We start from the raw sequence: 16198 nt of genomic DNA, 5'->3' as shown, positions 1-16198 counted from the left end.
GCAGGCGACACCACCAGCTGAAGGCACAAGGGCGCAGAACAGGGAAAGACTTTATTGGAAGGTAGAAGGTGGCAAGACTCAACCAGCTTCACCCCACCCCCAAAGCGGTACCTGTCCCCCCTCACTCACGCTTTCCACAAGCCTCCCTCCCAACTGTCTGGAGCACCCTGGGAAGGGCTCTCCCCTTCCCACCGGAACACTGGGGTAGAGACGGCAAGCCCGTCCTTAAAGTGCTTTGCTCTCACAGTGCAGAGTACTTCCGTAAGGCCGAAGAGCCACGCAGCCTGGTCCCCCCACTGGCACCAGCCCTGTGCGCGGGGTGAGGCGAGGGCCACCTCCCTCCTTGGTTTCCGTTCGCCCCAGAGCTGAGCGAGTAGTGGAACCTGGGGCCGTTACTCCCAGCCTGCGTTCCTCAGAGTGCATTCTGCTCCCCCCCGGACCTGGGAGATCAGACCTCTAGGTGTCTTGGTGGGGTCTTCCGATGCCCCCAGGAAAAGGAGAGCAGCCGCCGGGGCAGCGTGCGCTCAGATCTGATACTCCCAGCCTTCCCCATCTTCTAGAGCCCTGTTGGTCAGCCCCCTCAGTTCCCTCCTCAGGGCGCCTTGCCGCAGCCTCTCCCAGTTGGTGCTGCTGTGGGAGGTACTGCGAGACACCGAGGGGGTAGAGAGGGGCAGGTGGGGGCTGAAGGGGTGGCCCAGCTGCAGTTTTTCTGAGGCTTTGTCCAAGTCGTTGGAGCCCTGGCTGTGGAAGGCCTGCACATAGCGCCGCGCTCGCTGCCGGTTGAGATCCTGTCTGTCCTCCACCCTGTGGAGCGGGAGGCCATGAGAGGCGGCCGGGCATGGAAGGGCTGGTACCGGGCCCTGCCTGTGTCCTGCGCTCAGCCCCTCCCGCCATGACTGGCCTTTTTCCTCGTGTGTGGCTGGTGCGGGCACAGGGGCTCCAGCCCCTCAGCTGCAGCCCCAAGCACCTCGTGGGGCCCCTCCCTTAGCAGCAGGGATCTGGTGTAGGGACCTCAGGCCAGTGGGCAAGGGGCCCAGGGAGCTGGCAGCCTGCACAGGGCCCCTGGGAGCGGGAGGTCGTCTGAGCAGAGGGGCGCCGGGCCCTGCACCGGTCACTCACCGCAGAAACCAGCGGTCCCCCAGCCCATACTCGCGCCCGCAGATCCCCGAGCGAGGCCACAGGCAGCGAGGCAGCTTCCGCTCCAGCATCACCGTGGTGGCCACCACCTGTGTGTGGGGACAGGTGGGGCCGTCAGAGGTTGGGTACAGACTGAGAGAGAGAGGGGTGGGGACAGGAAATGATGCTGGGCAGAGGAAGGACCGTTTAGCAATCGCTAGGAAAGGCAGGAGCTCATGGTCTCCAAGAAGGGACAAACGACACCCCCAAGCTGGGGGGAGGGTGGTGGTGTCAGCTTGGTTGACCCTCTTCTGTGGGAGAGAGTCAATGGGACATGAGCCCCGCAATTCTCTGCCCCGCAGCCTGACATCCATACTGATCCTGCAGGAGGTTGAGAGGACTCGCTCCAAGGAGACAGGAAGGAGGGCAAAGCAAACAGAAAGGGATCCTCAGGGCCACAGGATATTTTGACCCTACCGACATAAAGGCCATTTAAAAATGCTAACATCCTACTGAGAAATCTAATATCAATACATTTGCATGGAAAACATATTTTCCTGAGGAAACCCCATTTAGCCAATTTAGGGCCTTTTAACTCTGTTTTCTACACAGCACAGCTAGGTGCCATTCAATTTAGGGGATTTTCATTTTTAATTCTGTTGAGAGAAATTATTTTCTAAAGTATATTTTCAAATGATTTGATTCATTGAACGGTCTTCTGTCGCCATCATGATGATCTGACTGAAGATTACTTCTGCTACTCTGGGAAGTTTTTGTAGCATTTTTTTAAAACCCATCCAATTTTTCTGGGTCCGATTTTACAGACTAATTTACTAAATGTCCTTTTAGTCACCATTAGCTTTATTTCTGTTGGTTGATTTCTCGTGGACTCTTCTAGAAAAGCCTGAGGTTTTAGTTTTTGAGAAAACTATGAGGAATTCTTTTCAGCCATCCAAGTACTGCTCTGTTTTAGTGCCAGTCCAGCGCTTTTGGACACTCCGCATTGTTCTGTGTACTGCGCAGTGACCATGTAGACACATGTCGGGTCAAAATATCCTGCTTCTGTGGGAGCTCAGCCCTGTCCCCGGCTGGGAGGGAACGACCTGCAGCAACCCTCCCGGCCGCCAGGGGGCTCACCTGCGCCCTCCAGAGCTCATCTCGCTCGTGGGCCACCCGCCAGTGAGTATCACCCATCATGGCGATGAGGAGGTTGAGCATGAGCAGTGTGGCGATGATGGCGAAGGCAGCGTAGGTGATGCTGTACATGAAGGGCAGATCCACATCGTAGTTGGCAGGCCCATCGATGACGGTGAGGAACAGCTCGAAGGTGCTGAACAGTGCCATGGGGTAATTGTAGAAGTGGCCCAGCTCGTCGGGGTCCTCTGTCTGGAAGATGATATAGAAGGCTGCTCCACCCAAGGGGATGGAGGGTTACCATGGCAACCATACACGGGACTGGACCGCAGCCAGCTCTTTGCTGCCCAGTTCAGTCCCGCTTCCCTCATCTCCAGTCTCCCCATCAGGCTCTCCGTGGCTCCGTACTTTGCGTTCTGATATTCCCTTATTTTCAGGATGGCTTATCCTGATCCCAAGACCCACGTCACCATAACACTCCCAGCTTTGTCTCCCCTCCGAGGGACGTCCCATCCTCAGACATTACAGCCTTGTATCTTGGCCTTCCCTCCCACCTCCCCCCAGGTTTATCCACAGCGATTCTGGGCTCTCTGGGCTCCTCTAACCTCTCCCCGCCAGGGCCCCATCCCAGACAGATGATTTACCTGAGGCAAAGCCCAGGATGACCACGGCCATCAGCCAGCAGAACCGCATCAGGTCGCCAAAAATCATCTAAAGGGAGGAGGAGAAGGAAAATACCTCCACACGGGTCCCCTGAGCAGTTGCCCCTGCAGCCTCTCGCACGTCTAGCCCCGTGAAGCCCAGCAGCTCCACCCTCCAGGGGTTAGACACTCTGGCTGCACGCCAGATCTACTTGGCCTGTTTGGGTACGGCCCTTGAATAAGAATGGTTTTTACATTTTTAAAGCATTGAGAAAACAAAAAGGAGGAAAAGAACATGCAGTAGAGACCATATATGGCTCGCAAAGCCTGCGCATCTGTCATCTGGCCCTTTACGAAAATGTTTGCAGCAGCCCCTGCTCTAGGACCTCTCTCTAGAAAGCGTGGGGGGAGGCACAGACCTTCTGGATCATGATGGTGAAAGGGCCCAACATCTGGAATCCTCGGGCGAAGTACATGACATTGCACCAGCCCAGCACCAGCGCGAAGGACATGGGCACCACCTCCCCGTTGGCGTTCGTGAGCCGCATCACCATGGTCACCAGCACCATGCAGGCGTAGGTGATGCTGAGGGTGGGGAGCAGACGGGGTGTGAGAGGAGACTGGGGACGTCCTGGGGACGTAAGAGCAGGAGCGACTGAGGGACGCAACACCCACACACTCAGATTTGGCCTTCGCAAGTTCAATACACAGGGCCACACACATCGCTGGAGAAGGCTCTCTGGAGTTAATTTTCTCCAGGGACTGTCCAGGGGTCAGGAATCCAGGGAGTGAGGGAAGGGATCGGGGGAGAGGAAGGAGACTCACATGAGGACGTGAAACGGCCCCCCAAGGATGGTCTGTCCAAAGAAGCGAGTGACCCCCACCCTGAAGATGTCTGGAATCTGGAGAGGGGCCAAGGAGACACTAAGGCACTTGCAGCCTGGGGCTCAGGCTGGATCCCTGGGGCAAGCAGCCTCACCCTAATCCTGCCCACGCCTCACCTCTGCAAGCAGAATGATCACAGCTCCGATGACGGTCACCAGCTCCCCCACCAGGCGGATATCATCCTTGGGGGTCACATAGGCCTCCTGAGAGGGAAACGGTCAGAACACTCAGGGCTTCCATACATCTGCCCTGCCTGCCTCTGGGCACAAGTCAGCGTCCAGTGTGTAGTCACTGGCCCTGTCAGATTCTTTATAACCTGTTAGGTTTGGCTACCTCAGACTGCTCTTTGAGCGCAGGTGTATTTCCACCTGTATGCTGCGTCTGTGCCTAAGTATTCGGGAGCTGGGCACGGGGAGAAGTGGGGGTTGTCAAACAGGAACGGGACGCAGGTCTGAGAAAGGGCAGAGGGCTGACTCCTGCCCTGAAGCTCTGCTGCTCCTCGGACGTCACCTGAAGCAGCTTCTGCTGTAGGAGGGTGTTGTCCCGGGGACTGGTGTGGTTACTGGTCCTGGGCTTGAGCGGGCGGTAGACGCAGCACATGGTGAAGCAGATGATGTACAGCAAGTAGATGGCGCCCAGCACGCAGAAGTATGGCCGCCCGTATCGCTTCCACTTGAGGCTCACCAGCTCTTTCACTGGTGTCTGGTCGAGGATCTGGCGAGCCTTCGGCAGAAAGGAAAGAGAGCGAGCAGCTCGGAGACCCGGACTTCCCTCCCCGGCTGCTATCCCACCCAACCACCCATACCTCCCGCTTCTTGGTGGTGATGATAAGTTCCAGCAGAGACTGCTCGTCCCCCGAGGAGTCGATCTCCGTGAGGTCGTACAGAGTGGACGTCAGCGGTCCGTACGTCCACTGGACGTGCTTCCGCTTCTGCATCAGGTGCTGGAACATCTGGGAGGACACAGCGGGGAGTCGGAGGGTCAGTGGGAGGAGCGGCCGCGGGAACCACGCCACCCAAGAGGGCCGCTGCCCGCTCCTCGGCACTAACGGGCAGTCAGCGATCCCCACGCCTCTGGTGCGGGAACCTCCTTCTGTTTCTGCTTCTCCTTCTTTCCCACAGACCCTCTAAAGATCGGAGAGAAGAGGACAGGCCAAGGGAACAGCACTTCGGGTCACCAGAGCAGAGCTCCGGGAGCGCCGTTCTCCAAGCCCCCGGGCAGGGAGGCTGCGCGGTTAGCAGCGGAGTGCGCGGTAAGGGACGCCGCCCTGGGGGCGCTCGGGAAGAAGGGTCTTTAGGAGGACGCCGTAGGGCCGGGGCAGCGTCCCTCACCACAGTGTTGCCCTCCACTCCGGCCAGCTTGAAGGGGGTGAGACCCTGGTGATTGGGCACGAGGTCCAGGGACTGCAGGTGGTCCCCGCGCCCGTCGTAGGAGAGCAGCAGGTTGTACATCTGGCAGGCAAAGGTCTTGTTGGGCTGGAGGATGAGGATGTGCAGCACGGTGTTTCCTGCGGGCGGGACGCGGTGTCGCGTGGCCGTCGCACCCAAGGCCCTGCCGCTGCCCTGCCCACCCGGGGCCCTGCCCTCACGGCCGCCGGCATCCCGGCTCCCCTCCCGACCCAGCTCTTACCCAGGGAGTCCTGGGCGCGGATGTCAGCTCCGTGCTCAATGAGCAGCCTCACGATCTCCTCACTGCCCACGCAGGCAGCAAAAGACAAAGGGTGCTCCCCTGTGGACACCGAGGGCGCCGTGGGGTGAGTGCCCGATGGGACGGGCAGTGTCCCTGAGCGACCGCCTCCTTGCCCCCCACGTCTCAGCTCTGGGCTTGGTGACACTTGTCAGCAGAACCAGAGGCAGGGATGGAGCAAGCGCCCTGGGGAGAACCGGCTCTGGCCTTAAGCCCTGTAAGGCCTGACCCCTTCCAGCTTTCCCAGGGCCGGAGCCCGCCTCAGCCCCCCTGCCTTTGCTCTTGCCCGCCTCCCCGCGCCCCCTCCTGCCAGCCCTGGCCCTGCTCCCACCGAAGTAGATGAGGTTGCGGGGGCTGCGGCGGAAAGCTGTGCCCGTAGCTCTTGCAGAGACGCTGGCGCCGTGGGCAAGCAGGGCTCGCACCAGGTTCACGTTCTGGTTCACGATGGCTATGTGCAGTGCAGTCTGACCTGGCCCAGAGACAGCTCTCAGTCACGGGGTGTGGCCCCAGGATCCTGCAGGGGTCCCTCCCTTATCTACACCCCGTGCTGCTCACCAGGGCAGCCCGAGGTGGGGAGCGGGGGAGGAGGCCCTGAGCTGGCAGGGTCCCCGGGGAAGCCAGCTGCTCCCTTCTCTTCCTGCTCTAGGCCCCTTGCATCTCAGGGGGCTGGTGCTCTAATGGTGTGCAGTGAGGATGATGAGGAAAAAGGGAGATGGAGAGAAGCATGGAAACTAGGGGTCTCAGATGCCCTCTTTGGTTTCCCCAAATTATCCACCACAGAGACTGACTTGAAATATCCAGCAGGTCACCCCTTCCCTCCATCCTGGGCCCCTCGGCCCCTCACCCTCATACAGCTCGGATGTCATGGGCTCGAGGACCAGCTCGGGGGCGGCCTCCATCAGCACTATGGCGGCTTCCAGGTTGTCATAGAGGGCTGCTACGTGCAGTGCTGTCTCCCCCATGGCTCCTGGCATTGACAGAAAGAAGAGTCATATGGCTTCTATGGAGCTGGGGGATGGTGACAATAGGGACTTGGCGGCCCACAGCAGAAGGTGCTGGGCTATCCCGGGAGCCACGTGTGTGGGTCTGGCAGGTGCGGAGGGCTCTGCCTCTTACCTCTCTGGTGCACCTCACACGCCTCGTACTTGAGTAGCTTGTTGAGAGCCTGGACATTGTTCTCCTTGGCAGCTAGAAGGAGAGGAGACTCCCAGATCCTACAAGGGAAAGGGATCAGAAAGGTGGCAATGGTGAGCATGCCCAGCTGTGCAATGAGGGGTGATGTCTTGGCTCCATCACATACAAACATGTGCACCTCAGCGGCATTGAACTTGATCCAGGGAAGTGAGGCCATCGGGCGCAAAGGGCTGTCTGATTTTTTTTCTTGACCAGTTAGTTAACCCAAACCAACTATTCCCCCTTTCTGCTTGTGGAGGAGAGCATCAGCACTGGTTTCCTATCCCCTGGGTGCTGGGACCAGAATGAGTGTGAATGTGTCATCTGTGCATATCGAGCATGGAGGGGAGGAGTTTTACGTAAGTATTCATTCACCTCCTGACCTACTGACCTCTGGAGCAACCCTGTTTAGCTTCACTAAGTGCCCTGTGATTACCCCCCAAGATAAGCCTTGTTTTCATGGACTAAGGGTACAAGGAATTCCCCCCTCATATTTGTGAAGGAAGTCAACATGCAGAGGCTAGCAGATTTCCTCCAGTGGTGCAATGCTCTCCTTTCTAGACCTTCTCAGCAAAGCCCCTTGATCCTGGCACTTTCCTCCTGACAACAGCCTCCTCAGAGCTCCATCAGAAAGCAACAGTGGATCCTTTTTGTTCTGACCCCTAAGTCAGAGTATACTCTCTTCCTACTTCCTGTCTGCTTCTCCCTTGTTTTAGGCCAAAAAAAAAAAAAAAAAAATCGTTTTCTCTGACTCACCAGATCCTCTCTTGAGTTTTATTCCTACAATGAACTAAAAACCTAGATTATAATCACAACGTAGCCCAACTAAGACCCATGGCGCCCCCTTTATTCAATTTCTCTCTTGGCCCAAAGCCATGGTCTTTCTATGGGAGCTAAATGAAATAACCCCATTTAGCCATAGATGGCCCACTATGTGAATGGGAGCTCACACACTGAAGGACTGATGGCAGGAAATCAACTCCAAGAGCTGGGATTGGGGCAGGGGGGGAGGTCAGGAGAGGAGGAATGAGCACAAGACTCACATCTCCCCAAATGTGGGCCCCAGCTCCCCACCCCCCATGCCACGTGGGCAGCCACCAGGCCCTGTCACTTCAACATTCAGTGTTCTCTCCCCACCCAATCCCTACCTCTTTGTCCCTGCTGACCCTCATCAGTTCATGTCTTCATTCGCTATGCCCCTCGTTAGCAAAATAGTCCAACTACAGTTTCCCTGTGCCCTATTTACCCCTGATCCATCTTTCTCCATGCTGCCAAGGTGCCCCCTCTAAATGGCAGTACCAACATGGCGTAGGAAAGTCCGCCCTCAAATGCCCACAGAAAAGGAATACAGAGGTCCTTTCTAGACTTTGTGCACCTGCCTTTCCATTCTCTCCTCCTCCCATTCACTCCCTATGCCTGATGCTCCGGCCTCACCGTCCCCCAACACCCTAGTCTCCCGATGCCTGTGCCACACACTCCTTCCACCTGGAACCCAGTGCCTCCATCTCATCCTGTTCATTGTGTGTTCTGTGACCCCAATGCCTAGGACTGTGCTCCGCTTGTGGTAGACACTCTCCCACGATCTGCAGAATGAATGAATTTGTAGCAGTGCCAGAAGGTAGTTTGGCCTTTACTGCCCCTCCTTATTATCCCCATTGGCCACCCCTGAAGCCAACCTTAGGCAAACATATAATCTAAGTAAAAACCAGTATGCTTGATATATAAACACAGCTGCAAAGAAAATTTTCTACACCCCCTTCACCACCACCACCGCCGCCTTTCCAACAATTTGCCCAAACCCCTCCTCTATAAATATTCGAGAGCCAGCTCTATTCCCCAACACACACACACGCACACGCACCGTCCCCAGGAAGTTTTCCATACTATCCTCCGGCCCTTTATTTTTGCATCTTTCACTGTGTGTTGTGATTATACTGTCTCTTCCTCTATACTAGGGGTGCTTAAGGGCAGAGGTCAGTCACTTTCTCATCTTTATATCCTTTCTCTGCCCTCCTTCAATTAGCTTCTGGCTTTATGCCCTATTTGGACTAAAGTTAACAGCAAAGTTAGAATGGATCCAAGGGGGCTTCTTACCCAAGTGCAGAATTCTGCTCCCTGCTCCCTAAGATATGAGTGGGGAGGCTAGTTGGTAGCCTGCCTACAGACACCCCTTTTGGTCCCTACACATCTCCAAAGCCCACAAATATCCCCCACAAGCCTCCATTCCTACGTGCTCTTTTTCTTGCCTTGCTGACTGCCCTAGTGACCTGGGGAATGAGGAGTTACTGTCCGTCTGGGCTTGCCAAATAAATATGCAGATGCTCCATTAGATTTTAATTTTAGATATGCAAGCAATAATTTTTTAATATAACTATGTTCCACGTGATATTTGGGACGTACTTACACTAACACCTTGTTCACAATTTATATGAAATTCAGATTTAACTCCATGTCCTGTACTTTATCTGGCAACCCCAGTCAGACTACACTCTGGGTGAAGAATCACCTTATGACCCAACCCAGCAAAGTGTGTAGAGAACTGGTCTCTTCTGGGTGGCAAACTCCAGAATCCAGCAAAAAAGGGGGCAGCATATGTATGAATGGTTCTGAGGGGATCAGAGAGAAATTACTTGTAATAGCATCAGGGGGCCACCAGGGGACAGCAGAGAAAGCCCTCGGTCACGTTCTTGGCAGGCTGACCCCCCAAAACCTGACTATTCTTGGGACCCATAAAAAAGGCACAAGAGCAGACTCATCCAAAGATCCCTGTGCCTGAGATACGAGCGCCTTCTACCATAGCAACCCAGCACAGAAGTTTAGATCTGGAGCAAAATCTATGCATCTTCACCAGGTCTCTGCCACACACCTCCCTAGGGCAGGAAGAGGAGGAGATACTGATAAAAAAAAAAATGTTCTGGTTTGAATGGTTAAATTATACTCGTTCTCTTCCAGGGGAAAATTTTACTTCATTTAGTAGAATACTTAACATTACTGCCAGAATCTCTGATTCACAAATGGTGGTTTGGAACTGTGGTTCTCAACCAGGGGTGAGTCCCTTTCCCCTCCCCCAAGGAATTCGGCAATGTCCAGAGACATTTTTGGTTGTCACAATGGGGGTGGGGTGGAGGGGTGCTCCTGGCATCCGGTGGGTAGAGGTCAGGGATGCTATTAAGAAGCATCTTACACAGGGCAGTCTCCTGTAACAAAGAATTATTCTGTCCAATATGTCCATCCTGCCAAGGTAGGGAAACTCTGAGCTACAGGCAGAATTATTCATAAACCATCTTTTTAAAAAGAGGATTCTTCACATTAAAAATAATGAGAAATTCCCTATGTGTGTTTTCTTACAAATGGTTAAATATTTAGCTAGGAGAGAAATGAAAAGGTAAAGCCTTTTAAGCACTCAATGATTAAGTAGCAAAAAAAAATTACAAAGAAAATCTGAAATTATAGCAGTGTGGATGTAGAATGTTTTATTTTGCTGATCATTAATTATAAAAACGAATGGTTTAGTTTAATGTTAAACTGGTAGAGATTGTACTACAAACCCTCGCCCATTTTTTTGACAGTACATAAATCCCTGTCCTTCCCCCTGAAATTCCCTCTGGGCCACCACATGAGCATCTCTCCCTTCCTTTCTCCCTGTTCCCTGCACTCTGTCCTCTCCTCTCCTCCTCCTTCTTACGGATGTGTACATGTCTATGTGCGCACGAGCAAAGTTTTCTATTTGGTTGCTGGAAACAAGACAGAATCCAGAGTGCCCGGGAGGAGAATTCAAATCAGAATTTTAGAGCTAGGAAGTTGCTAGAAACTGGCCTATCTGTTCATGTCCCAGATGGAGAAAGAGGACTGGAGTCCCGAGGTGACCTGTCTAAACAAGTCAGAGGCAGAGCTGGGACCGGGACCCCCTTCAGCCATTTCTCTGTCCCTGTTCTCTGGGTTGATCAGGCTTTGGAGAGGGCTGAGAGGCACAGGGGGTTGTGTCCGTGGGCACCCCTTCAGACAAGCGTACCATTTGGGAAGGAGAGGGCACACGCAAGGCAGGAGCTCAGTGTACAGGCTCCCGGGTGGATACAGCTCTGAGAGCAGAGGTGCCCAGCCCCTCGAACTCCTGCCAACATTGGGTGTTGCCTTTTGACTCCCGTGGTTGTTTTCATCACAATAAATCCCATTTGTTAAGTGTGCTTTTCAGCTTCCAAAGCAGCATCTTCCTTATTACCCCTCTTGCTCCTTGCAGCCCTGTGACACAGGCTGAATGATGCTTTCATTTTTCAGAAAAGGAAACTGAGGCAGCACAACCAAATTGCTGCGAGGAGATCACGCAGAGTCAAAAGCAGAATGCTTGGCCGAGAACCTAGCCTCGGGCTCTCACCACTCAATTATGTGGTTCTTCTAGTTTTATGGCTCTTTCCAATCTTTCTCAGGGGGAGGGGGTCAGCCCAGAACCGTGACCACAGATGCAGGAAAGAGCAGTCCTGTGTGGGGAGGAGGCATGCACTGGCCGCTTGTGGACCACTTCCCCCCAGCTCGGGCTCTTGGCGACTGGATGAGGAAGCCCAAGCTCAGGGGGAAAGTGGTTTTTTGCAGACTTGGAGTCCGGCCGTCCTTCTCAGGGCTGCAGCTCTAGCCCATGTGCCCGCAAGCGTGCATCTGCGTGTATTTCCTGAGGCGTGGAGTCCCAACAGACTGGAGAGCCCCAGAGCTTACTTCTCCCAGACACATCACTTCACACGTATTTATACAGGTATCTATCCAAACAGAGAAGAACTTCCAGTGATCATCACTGCCTTCCCACCGTCTAGAGGGAGGGAGAAGGTGCCAGCAACAGGGTCGGGTGTGAGCCTCTGGCTGCTGGCCAGCATACCCCACCCAGGGCAAGGCAGATACCACAGCATTCTCCTCTGTGGCCCACGGCACTTGCCTATACCCTTCTTGGTGAGGACACTCCCCAGGCTCCCTTGTCACCCAAGCAGGTGCGTTTGGGTGGGATGGGATTTATTGTGATGAAAACCACGGGAGTCAAAAGGCAACACCCACGGTATGGGGCAGTATGTATGCACCGTACATACTGGTGCGTTTTGCCTGAGAGAATGTGAGCTCCTCGAGAGCAGGGATGTTGCATTCATTTTCTGCAAATCTAACAGAGTGCTTTATGCTCATTAAGTAGTTAATACATTGAATCTCAGAAAATAAGACAATTCGAGGTCCAGGGAGAGAGCAAGAAGAAATGGGAGAAAGGTATCGTTCAGCTTGGGTCTGACAATGTGGATTTAAGCAGAGGTGGTAGCGAGACTAAGACCCAAGACACATCTGCTAGAGAGGGAGAGGGATGCTGGGTTCCTGATCATCCTGGAGAGACCATAAAGCCTGCCCCTCTCACTGGACCATGCTCCACACCCCTGGATTCCCCCACCCCACCCAGAGGCCCCCTCTGAGCTGTTGGCACGAATTCTGACTTCATCACTTGCTCACTCTGGGCCTGCCTTGTTCCCCAGGGGATAACATGCCAAGCCTCCCATAGGTTTGGGGTTATAGAAGGTGAGGTAGGTGCTCGTCACGTTGTTTGCTGCTTTCTGCCATCAGCCCACCTCCTCGCCCGTCAGTACTGTCCTCACTTACACGGTCCTCTATTTATCTAGTTGCCTGCAAGTCTTCCCTAAGGCTGGCTCACTGCTCAGCCTAGGACGCTTCCCTTTCCGGCCATTTCAGTTTCCTTCCTGGGAGGGCCCACCGAGTGGGGAGTCAGTACCCCAGGCTCTGCGGGGGAAGGAGAGGGCCAAGACACTGTGGAAGCAGGCAGGGAGATCAGGAAAGGAGGGGATCCCTCCAAGTGGCGACATCAGGCCTTCCTGGACCAAGGCTGCTAGAGCAGGCCCCCTCGATGGTCTGGAGAAGAGACAGGGGCAGAGAAGACTAGTGGAAGCAGCCAGGCTGTGGTCCTTCACTCGGTCTTTACTTTGTTGGCACACAGAGCAGCTCTGCCGCCCCTTCCAAGCCCCAGGCCTTTCTGTGCTCTGTGTCTGGCTCCCCCAGCCCCGGGGTCCTGAGTGGGAAGGGAGGAGTAGAACCAGGGATGGCCTATTCTCCAACAACAATGCCATTCTGTGCCTAAAGATGTCATCAGCCAAACATGCGCTCAGCCCCTACTCTCCCAGGCCCCGGGGGGAGAGAAGTGGGCGGCTGGTGTGAGAGTCAGGGAAGCCAGCGCTCAGAAAGGAGCACGCCCCCCAGCCCAGAATCCTGGGGCAAAGGGAGAAGAAACACAGGCACTCCCATCAGGCTCGGGCAGGCCTCTGCTCTCGGAGATGGAGAAAGACCCTCAGGTACAAAATCCTTGGGCTTTCCTCTATGAATCGCAGGTATTATCTGCCTTGTTAAGGGACCCTGGGAACGCCCCGACAGGAGCACTTCCTGCTAGCATGCCAGGTCCTCGGTGGGGAGGCCCATGGAGTCTTCGGAGAGGACATCTCATGTAGGGAAGGCCTCAAGCTTTCCCCTCTCCTCTCCTCTCCTCTCCCTCCTGGGGGGGTGGGGACATCAGCGTTCAGGGACGTTTTCAGGGGCTGGAAGCAACAAGCGCAATATCCTTGGGGCTCAAACTTTAGAGCCTCCTCTCCCATTCCTCAGCCTGAATGAGAGAGTGGGTGAGCACTGGTAACACGGCCAGGCACCCACACCCCTCCCCCCAGTGGAGAGTCATGAACCCCAGGGCTGGGTCCCAGCTTTGTTCGGCTCCATGTCCGCCCAGTGCCTGGCATTCAGCAGGGCCCTGGGCAATGGCTGATGATGGTGATAATGCACAGGAAAGACAACTGCAGCTGCACTTTGTCGTCTGTGGCTCCTAGTGTCTGTAGTTCCTTCCTGCCTCATTCATTCACTCCCGTACATGTCCATGTATGTGTTACATGTTTCTGCAGGAAAGACTGCTCTAGGGGCAGGGAGTAGAGATATCGGGCATTGTCCTGACCCACCAGCACCTCTGGGGTGGTGTTTCTGTGATGCCATAATCTTTTCAAGGCCCAGCAAGGTGGCTGGCCTTTAGGGAAGTGCAAGAGGCTTGCATAATTGAATTGGATCTTAAAGATAGTAGGCACCTGTGTGGGTTCCAGGCCCCTCCGCTTCCACCAGGCATCCTGGGGAGCTAGTCCCACAGGCCGAGACCTTTGAGGCAAAATAATCCCAAGGAGCCAGGCCTGGAAGCACAGTCTGTTCAAACAGAGGTGCCAAACAAAGACTGGGGGAGGGGGGAGGGGGGGGAGGGGGAAAGGGGCGGGGAAGGGGGAAAGAGGGGGAGCTGGGAGGGCGTGAGGGGCATGCCTGGGGGGTGCAGGGGAAGCAGATTGAAGCTTACCTCTTCTGCTGCTGCAGGTTCTGCTCATCTCGGCTCTGAGCCCACGACTCCTGTCTCTGGAACCATCTACAGAATTTTCTCCACAGGCAGAGAATGAGCCCCTTCTCTTTGGGCAGCGGCAACCCCATAGAGTGTAGGGCCGGCTCCTTGGGGGGCTGAGGCCGAGGCCAGACTCCGACAGGACTCAGCCTTGGGGCCACATCAGCCCCCCCAAGGGCCGGCCTGCCCTCTCCCTGTAGAGGTCCCGTCTCCTAGTCTCCTACCTCCCGGGGTCCCTGCGGAGTCTCCCTGAGGAGCCAGAGCGGGACTGCAGCGGGCTCTGAGGTTCTTACACTTGGCAGAGCTGGGACTCCCTCCTGCTGGCTCCTCCTCAGGAGCTCCTCCTGGGAGTGAGCAGGACCTGTGCAGACACTCCCTCCCTCCTCCCAAATTACCTGAGATTTAAAGAGACAGGCCAGCAGACCGGCCTTCAAGCTGCGGCCTGGCTTTAACTCCTTCCCCACCTGGGTCTCTCTCCCTGCCCCAGGGGCCAGTCCAGGAAGGGGAGGCCTTCAAAGAGTGGAGGCGTCTCCCTTGGACTTTGGGACACCTGGTGACCTTTTATAGAAAGACCTGGACAAGTCAGACTAGCCTGACTGAACGTGAGGGAGGAGGGGAGGAGTCAGGCGGGCCTCGGGATTGAGGGGCCCCCTGGGGAGTGAGTAGCACCTCTGTCCCAGGGTCTTTTCTGGGCCTTTCTCTCCTGGAGATTTAGCTTTCCTTCACCTTCCAGCTTAATCTCTAGCCTGGCCCAGAATAGGTATATAAACACAGTGTGGATCAGCAAACTTTTTCCATAAAGGGCCAGATAGTACATGTAAATATATTAAGCTTGGCAAACCACATAGAGGCATATAGTCTCTGACACACATGCTTTGTTTTGTTTTGTTTTGTTTTGATAACCCTTCAAAGATGCACCATCCATTCTTAGCTCCACGGCCAGGGCATAAAGTGAAGCTGTGGGCAGGATTTGGCCCCCTGGACTTCACAGACCCCTACCCTGGAATTCTAGAACCCCTCCCCAACATGGCATATATGTACTGGGTTACCAAATAAAATACAGGACGTCCAATTAAATTTGAATTTCAGATAAACAACGAAGATTTTTTTTTTAGTATAAATATGCCTCCGATATCACAGGTATGTTCTCTTGCAACGTCTGGGGGAGGTAGCCTCTATTCACCCCCTACTGCCTGCTGGGCCCAGCTGAATGTTCCCTTGTAAACTCACATCCAACTTGCAAGGCAGGTATTATTGTCCACATTCTACAGATTAAAAAGCAAAAAAAAAGAACAAAGCCCAAAGTGGTAAAGTAAATCACCCAAGTCACACAGCCAGTTCGTGGTGGTGGCCAGATTCAGACCCACTCCCACATCCAGTGGGTACATGGAGGCCCAAGGGGGGCGCGCGGTGGCTTGCACAGTCACGGGGAAGAACGATGCCCATCCTGGTCCCACCGCACCGAACTCTGACAGGAGCAAGCTGTCATGGTCAGCTAGTTCGGCCTTCCTGCTGGAAAGAGACCAAAGCCTTGGCAGATGTGCGGTCCCATGGCACAGCACGGGCCTGGGGCCTGGGTGTCTGGGCAGTTAGAGTCACAGGTTTATGTGGGTCACTCCCTAGCTGCAGAGTCTGTTTTTTACTACCTGTCTCTGATTCAGAGAGCTGGAGGACAAAGTGAGGAGAGAGAGAGAGAGAGTGTGTGTGTGTGTGTGTGTGTGTGTGTGGTATGTGCACGTGTGCATGGGTGTGTGTGTGTAGGGGAGAGAGGGAGGCTGAGGGGCAGGGGTGGGGTGTGTCTGTGGGCAGGGTATAGAACGGCTGCCCTCAAATCTAGAAGGAAAGCCACACTCCTGTCTCCCCTGTTGGGCCCGAGGCCAAGCCATAGAGCCCTGAGCAAACAGTGCAATTCGATTAGCTGCCTTCCCCACCCACCCAAGGGTCAGTGGGTTCAGGCTGGGTGGTGGGGGGGAGGCACTGGGACCCAAACCAGGACCTTTGTGCCCATTAAACCAGTGTGTGTCTGCCTGCTGACCCGCCCACCTTCTCTTTACTGCTGGGCTCCAGGCAAAGACCCCAGTTCAGTCCCAGGTAGGAAAGGGAGTAAGGCAATGTGGTACTTGTCCTGTGGAGGAGGGAGCCTGTGGGAGGACGGTCATTCCCAACTTTCTTT

At 54.9% G+C, this 16198-nt stretch overlaps 1 protein-coding gene across 1 annotated transcript; it reads right to left on the bottom strand.

Annotated features, from left to right (window-relative positions):
• Window positions 1–507: 507 nt before the first annotated feature.
• On the bottom strand, window positions 508–15514 carry TRPV6 (transient receptor potential cation channel subfamily V member 6). Its single transcript, XM_032401275.1, has 16 exons — window positions 15488–15514; window positions 13987–14237; window positions 6579–6676; window positions 6307–6429; window positions 5794–5931; window positions 5406–5504; window positions 5108–5283; window positions 4582–4728; window positions 4287–4499; window positions 3893–3979; window positions 3717–3793; window positions 3311–3476; window positions 2895–2961; window positions 2254–2522; window positions 1120–1226; window positions 508–804 (listed from the first exon to the last, which is right to left on the bottom strand). Exons 1-16 carry the CDS (start codon window positions 15512–15514, stop codon window positions 525–527), a joined length of 2325 nt encoding a protein of 774 aa, XP_032257166.1. The 3' UTR covers window positions 508–524.
• Between the last annotated feature and the right edge of the window lie 684 nt (window positions 15515–16198).

Source organism: Phoca vitulina, unplaced genomic scaffold (assembly GCF_004348235.1).
Source record: "Phoca vitulina isolate PV1807 unplaced genomic scaffold, GSC_HSeal_1.0 scaffold4, whole genome shotgun sequence".
NCBI classification, from domain to species: Eukaryota; Metazoa; Chordata; class Mammalia; order Carnivora; family Phocidae; genus Phoca; species Phoca vitulina.
This window is presented reverse-complemented; position numbering and strand designations above follow the sequence as displayed.

Excerpts from the sequence above, each read along its gene's own strand:
- TRPV6 (XM_032401275.1), bottom strand. The coding sequence starts at position 15,514 with ATGACAGCTTGCTCCTGTCAGAGTTCG. Across the intron at positions 2,962-3,310 it reads TCACCATCATGATCCAGAAG|ATGATTTTTGGCGACCTGAT; the intron begins GTCTGTGCCTCC and ends TCCTCCCTTTAG. Across the intron at positions 805-1,119 it reads GGGGACCGCTGGTTTCTGCG|GGTGGAGGACAGACAGGATC; the intron begins GTGAGTGACCGG and ends CCCGCTCCACAG.